At 40.2% G+C, this 6,996-nt stretch overlaps 3 protein-coding genes across 3 annotated transcripts in view; 1 reads left to right on the top strand and 2 right to left on the bottom strand.

Moving 5' to 3' along the window:
- The window catches only part of AK88_02517 (uncharacterized protein), a gene marked incomplete at both ends in the record, with an annotated part of 7,706 nt that extends 6,667 nt beyond the window's left edge, over positions 1-1,039 (bottom strand). Inside the window, 2 exons of the mRNA XM_012480142.1 lie at positions 45-604; positions 833-1,039. Coding sequence (XP_012335565.1) covers positions 45-604; positions 833-1,039 — 767 coding nt within the window. The remainder of the gene's footprint in view (positions 1-44; positions 605-832) is intronic.
- A 1,232-nt stretch (positions 1,040-2,271) lies between these two features.
- AK88_02516 (uncharacterized protein) lies at positions 2,272-3,886 on the bottom strand (the record flags this gene model as incomplete). Its single annotated transcript, XM_012480141.1, has 4 exons — positions 2,272-2,280; positions 2,523-2,617; positions 2,786-3,578; positions 3,812-3,886. The coding sequence occupies 4 exons, from the start codon at positions 3,884-3,886 to the stop codon at positions 2,272-2,274; spliced, it is 972 nt and encodes a 323-aa protein (XP_012335564.1).
- Positions 3,887-5,433: 1,547 nt separating this feature from the next.
- AK88_02515 (uncharacterized protein) lies at positions 5,434-6,806 on the top strand (the record flags this gene model as incomplete). Its single annotated transcript, XM_012480140.1, has 3 exons — positions 5,434-6,169; positions 6,385-6,450; positions 6,763-6,806. The coding sequence occupies 3 exons, from the start codon at positions 5,434-5,436 to the stop codon at positions 6,804-6,806; spliced, it is 846 nt and encodes a 281-aa protein (XP_012335563.1).
- Positions 6,807-6,996: the final 190 nt, after the last annotated feature.

Genomic DNA, 6,996 nt, shown 5'->3' with positions numbered 1-6,996 from the left:
TTGTATTTATTTCAGAATCTGTCAATCTTTCATCAAAACAGGACATTTCGTAGTGCAATTCAATCGACCTATGGATTCCATATTTTTCCCTATCTTCTGCTACTTTTCCGTCATATTTCTCAATTGTATGTCCTTTTCCCATCCTTTGTTGCTTCCTCCCTTGCCTTTTTGTGTTATCATTATCTAGCGCATCATGTGATTTGGGGACTGTGGAGACATCATCATATATGGCATCAGCTAGCACGTCATGTGTTTTGACCCCGACCTTTTCATCTGAACCCTGCGTTGTTTCTGGTCCGGGAACTTTTGCTTCTCCCCTAAGAAATGATGTGTTGTCCTTTGAAGGTTCTTCTTCCCAGTCTTCATCAGAATCTTCTTCTTCTTGTATCTCGTCCTCCCCATCTAAATAAGCTTCTCCTCGTGTTTGTGCTGCAGGAACGTCTTCCCCGGTATCTTCACTTTCTACACAATCGATATCTTCTAGTTGAAACTTATCTTTTGATGGAGTTGCTTCTTCAATTGTCATAGCTAAATTTCTAGCAACATTTCTATTTCGTCGTAATGTAGAAGCAATAATATTCTGTGTCTTGAGGTCATCCTGGTGCTGCGAACGAAAGCACGAGATAAAGGGTGTGCGCGTGTATGCATGAGTTAATAAAACAATGGCAATGTAAGAAGTACCAGGGAACGAGGGATAGAGGGGGGGAAGCAATAAATATACACACAGTAATATATACGATACATGTGTCATATATAGCCAAATCTACAACTTTACAGTATCTACGCACATCTGTACGATCATACACTTTCCCCCTTTTTTTGATAGATTTACTTTTAAAAAGATATACGCAGAACCAACAAACAGGATAGCCGCTGTTTTGGACAAGAAGTTTCTGTGTGTTTTTTTTCCATGCGTTTCGCCTTCTTCATTAGCTCCTGAACATGCTTTGATGGGGCGGCTGGCATTATCCGTTTTGGCTTGCAAGGTTCCTTTTAAAGAACAACTGGTGGATGTTGTTTTTCTGTTCGCATGTGCCATGTTGCTATGTATCGTTATATTTAAGAAAAATGCACCAGACATAGCATGGTTTTCCAGCTGTTTTACATATAATACTCTTTGTGATGTGTAAAAAAATATATATATATATATGTTCTTCTTATATAAAAATTACATTTTGTACAAGGGCAAAAGGCATTACATATGATGATGCAACAATATACATATATAAATGTTTATGCAACCATTCCTTTTCAGGCAGTACTATTTATTTTGCGGTGTTTCAAAATAGTAGAGTTCTCAGGAAGGAAGTTGCTTACTTTTAAAACATAAAAACAAAGAAGATTCCTTTTTTTTTTTATAAAATATAAATGTATAACTTATAACAAATTTCTTAAAAACTTACTCTTTAAAAACATTACCAAAAAATTAAAATAAACAGGCACTAACATTTGCATAAGCAAACGATTGAAAATGTAATATATATGAACTGCCACCTCTTTTTTTTTGTTTTTTTTTTTGGTTATTGTACTTTACATTAAAATTTTTATTATAGAAAAAAAAGGAAATTAGCACTTTTACTCCCTAATTATTGAATAATTTAGAGAGGCAATAAGAAGAACTAAATAGAATAAAAAAAGAAGTTACCTAAAAAAATTGACTAAACAAAAGAAATAGTTGCATTTTTTATTATGGCAGCCGCAATAATATAACAGTGAAGAAGTTTATATATGCGGTGTGTTATTTAAAAGAAAAAAAAAAATAGATGCACCCTAGTGTATTAGTAAAAACAGCAGAATTTACACACTATAAATTTTTTCTTTTGTATTGAAAATGAAAAATATCTAATAAATGTATTTATCCTTTACAGGAAAAGAGTTATTTTAAGCCATTTATAAATATTAATTGTACACCATGTTTGTACTTTTTCTTGGTTTCGCGATTGTTTCAATGCGCTTTAGAATTTAGGGCTTTTTGTCGTTATAATGAAAACCATTATAAATATATGGGTACATATACATTAAGCTAATATTACATGCATACAACTCCTTGTGTACAGGTGATTAATATTTTAATATTAGATGACTAAATTATCCTAAATGATAGTCTGCGCAATCATTATATTACACAAATAGGTAGAAAGATGTTTCTCGTTGCATATACTGTATGGCGAAGCATAAAGTTTAAATCTAACGTATGAAGTTTCTTATGGAGTATTCTACACGTCCTTAATAATAAGGAAGTTGTAGGGTGATGCAGTTTTCGCAAAGCACTTACTTCCCCTAAAGGAGAGCAAGGGAAAGAAAAGAAAAAGGGGGAAGTAGCGTTACATAAGGATGTATAGGTTCATGAACCCTTTGACAAAAAGAGAAATGAATAGGAAACACAGATATAAGGATAGTAACGCATTATGCATAGCACTGAATAGATAAGAATAAGCTGTTCTTATCATGTGTGCCACTATCTCCATTGCTATATACCCCAGCCTTCTTGCCTAGAGCTTCTCTAAAGTTTTCTAACAAACTATCGACATATAATCCCCTGATATCATAAATTCGGTACATTCTACACTCATCCTCATGCCATTACCACTTCCGTCGTGCCCGCTATCGCTCATCGCTCAACCGAAGTGGGGCAGCGAAGCGGTAGCGCTGTGCTGTTACTCGCCCGCGTGCGTTTGGCCGTTCCTCCGCGTGTGCGTGTTGTTGTGTGGCGGCATCCATATTCGGCCGTATCGAGCCGTGTTTGTGTGCTGGGTGTATTCGTGCTTTCTGCCATCGGTCTTACCTGGCTGTCCTGTGGTTGCCGGTTTGAGATCGGTTTGTGGTTTGAGAGCCTCCTGTTCTACTTCCTGCATTACTTCCTTTAAGCCTTCCCTAATATCGCTGTTCTCCTTTATGCGTCCTGCCAATTCATTCAATTTATCCTGCCCTACATTTTGCCCGTATTCTACTATTTTATGTATTGTCTTAGCCTCGTCTCCTTCGAATATTCTTACAATTGGTCCCGCGTCCGCTGCACCCACCGAGACATCCTTCCAGCCTGGACCACTTACTGCTGTACATGTATCTTTCTCTTTCCCCGTCTTTATCTGCCCTCGCCGATTTGTCCTCCTCCAGCCCCGTATCCATTCTGCCATGGTCAAACCCACGTACTTCGTTCCTACTATTAACTTATTATAGTCGAGTGCCCCGCATGTTGCAGTATTGTCCTTAAAATTAAATAAGTTCAGTTCCGTTTTCATGTATGTCGAAACTGTCTTTGCCATTTCTACGTGTTGACAGTTCCCTCCGTACAGTTCCACCATAGCCACATTCCCCATTATACATCTTACCCACTTCTCAAATTCCCCAGTGTTTCCTGGTGTCACATCCGTTGTCCATACTCCATGTAGTTGCTGCAACCCATTCATAAACATATAAATATTTACCATCTGCCTGCATATAAGTGTATGCGCCGTATTATAGTTCTGATCCTGCGGAAAAAGCATGGTACACACTGCGGTGTTGTGCGCGTTAACCTTGTTTAAGTTCACCTGCAGCTTGTGGAAAATCTGTTCCATATCGTACCACACTAGTCTCTGCGTTTAGAATAATACATACACGTACACACATGTATTCTTGACTCTTCCATTATGTCCACATTTCCTGTGCCATTATGTATAGTGCATATATCATGCCACTATTGCTACGGCGCAACACTAATTACTGAACATACACACAAGGTGTCCGCATCGCACAATGTCCCCGTGTGCGTTATTCAAATATATGCACATCCCCTTATGCTGCGCCGGCATTGCATGAAAGCCCTTACCCAATAATCCTTGTCATCCCACATTTGCCTGTCTATTACCCATTTTGCTAGTATATCCACAAACTGTGCTGCCATGGTGTCCTTATACTTCGAGCATCTAATTTATACTAGTGTATTATAATGTTCCTAGATGAGCACGTCTGCTGCCAGAAGTTATACTTTGCAGCAAATTCCTTCATTTCCCTATGAATAATAAGTTCAAACTGTATAGATCTCACTAAACATCCATTTTTCTCCTATGTGTGAATTTTATAATATACACATGTACTTTTTATAGAAAAATTCTAACAAAAAACTAGGAAGAAAGTATTCAACCCTATTCCTACAAAAATTACTTATGCACTAATACACTATTACCATTTGCGCCATGGATATTACCCAGATTTGGCAAATAGGAACAAGCGATCCAACTTTTAGTATGCACCTTGATACGCTCATATATATACATATGTGCTCTCCGTATTGTCCCTGTTACTTAATCATTGTATTATCCCACGCGTCTGCTGCTTCCGAATTCTTTAATACTTCCTTCGAAGAAAACAAAATATAGCCAGAAAAAAAAAAATAGAAACAGTACTACACAACGCGACATGAATAACATCCCCCCAGCGCCTTCTCCACTAAACGCCGTCACACACACTGGCTCTGTGTGCGTACACCTAAAAACCGCAGTATAACAACAAAATCAAATTCTTCTGCCGTCGTTGCTGCCGTCCGCCGTCCTTGCCTCGTGCTTGCCTCCCACAAAATATGTGTGTTCCGTCAGCTCTCCCGCTCTCTCTGTGATCCCCCTCTCTCTGGATCCTTCCATCAAATCACGGCACACGGACAATGCCGTACTCGAACAATCTCCTTTACCCGGCCGCGTTTGCTCGGAGAGACAATCTCTCCCTCCTTTCTTACACTCGGAGACAATCCCGTTTACGGGGACGCGGCAACGACCGAAGAAGAATTGACGAATTGTCGCTTTTACTCCGGTTTTAGGTGTACGCACAGAGACAGTGTGTGAAGGCGTTTAGTGGAGAACGGGGTGGGGGGTGTATATTCATGACGGTGTTGTACCTTTCCTATTTTTTCCTTCCTTTTCTTCCTTTTTTTTTTTTTTTCTTTCTTTTTCTTTCTTTTTCTTTGCCTTTTCTTCCCTGTATTCTGTATTTGCCAATGCTATGGACACTTTCTGTTTTTGTAAATTCTTCCTTCTATTTTTATGTGCTTAATTTTTTCTCTTTTTATGGAAAATTTGATTCTTAAGCGCGGAGCAGTAAAGACAGACATAGGCAGTATTAGGGACTCAAATTGGAAGTAACAGGGAATTAATGCAATATAAGAAGAATACGAATAATAGTAATGTATAGTTATTTCTACGGGTACAGTATATTTCAGTTCATGGTAGCAGTATGGGAACGGTAGATTTAGTGAATGCATTGGCGGATTGGTTAATCCGCGCGGGGTTTCCCGTTCAGGACGAGTATGAGGTACGAACATACAGGAACAGATTTGCAGCACGGGGGAGTACAGTGCTTGGGTTTTATTGGTACAAGAAGGAATGAAGCGTAGCAGGGCACATAGCATTAAAGCACACATGCGCTTGCATATTTCTTGTGTTTCTTACATTGTAGGCAATGGTGTGGGAGAAGACCAAGGACGTAATGGAGGAATTTGTGGAATACATGCAGAATGAGCACATACTATTGTATGCATCGAATTGTGGTCACGCAGGATGGGAGCACCCCGACTACCAAGACGGTCTGCAGAGAGTAGGACACAAGGTCGGCGATAAAATTATATGCGTTCTTATGGTAGGGGCACTATATTACATGAATGGGTGGCATACTGCACAACACATTAGACAACAGGAGGATGCAACCAACGCAAGCATACGAGAGCACTTACGATGTATAATAGTACATATGTTCAGTCAAGTATTAAACGAATCCGTGTGTAGAAGTAAATGGGCCACATTTTATGCATGGCACATAATGGAACAATTAGGGAAGGTTGGAGGTTTTTCGCAAGGTTTAATACAGAGGGGGAAATGTGGTAGAAACATATCTGCACATTTGAAAATAAGAGAACTTGAGCTAAATGCACAAGTCAAACAATGGTTAGGGCAAAATAGCAAACTAAAAGAGGCAATACAGAAAATACAAGGAAAGGCATTGTGCACGACACCGTGGCAGGAAGAATGGAGCATAGACGAAATCCTGGGGCATGGGAATATAGATGATTCGCCACGACCGGAGATTGCTCAGATAATGCACGGACTGAAAGCAGGAATGGCGGAAGTATTTAAAGGAATTAAGCAAGATGTAGAGCATGGCATAGAAAAAAGGGCACAGGCGAAGAAGGACAACTTAGGTAAGGTATGCCAGGTTCGGGTACACTGAGACAGCTTAGAACGCAACAGGCAGGATAAGCACCCAGACGACAACTACAGACAGTTTCGAAGTAAAAAGGAAAGTGCACAAGGGAACAAGATGGTGATATGTGAACAACGTTCATTGCTGTGTCCTTGCAAGAACACAAAAAGTACATACTAACCCTTGTAATTCCTATTTCTCCCTTTATTGCAGCGAAGGATGACAAAAGAGGTCAGGCCGCGACCAAACCGGCAACACCATCACCACATGGACCGTCAGGTAAGACCGATGGGACAAAGCACGAATACGCGACCCGATACGGCCAAATACGGATGGAACGCCTGCTACGTACCGATACGCATATGGATGCCACCGCCAACAACAACACACGCACGAGGCACAACCTCTTCGCTGCCCCACATCGGTTGAGCGATGAGCGGCGCGGCCCTATTCGCTGACCCACTTGGGTTGAGCGGCGAATGTACAATTGCCGAGTGGAGCGGCCACGACGGCAGCGGCAGCTTTAGCAGTAGCGGAACTGACGGGGGAATATTTCCCCCCGGGGTGCAACATTTTTACCCGGGTGTGCAGAAGGGGTGGATATTAATGCAGGGCCAGAATTGTGGGAGTGTTAGGAAAAAAAAACAACAGCACTGTTACATTTTATAAAAATCTTTGCCACATGTTGTATGCATGGTAATCATAATGCAGTGTTTTTTATATGTAGGATATGAAATAATTGTTTCTTATATGTGTGCAATGTGGGCAGACTTTTCCCCTTTTTTCTTCTTAAAATGGGTTTCTCGCCCATAATATCAATAAACA

The sequence above is a fragment of the Plasmodium fragile genome, assembly GCF_000956335.1.
Source record: "Plasmodium fragile strain nilgiri unplaced genomic scaffold supercont1.25, whole genome shotgun sequence".
NCBI lineage: Eukaryota > Apicomplexa > Aconoidasida > Haemosporida > Plasmodiidae > Plasmodium > Plasmodium fragile.
This window is presented reverse-complemented; position numbering and strand designations above follow the sequence as displayed.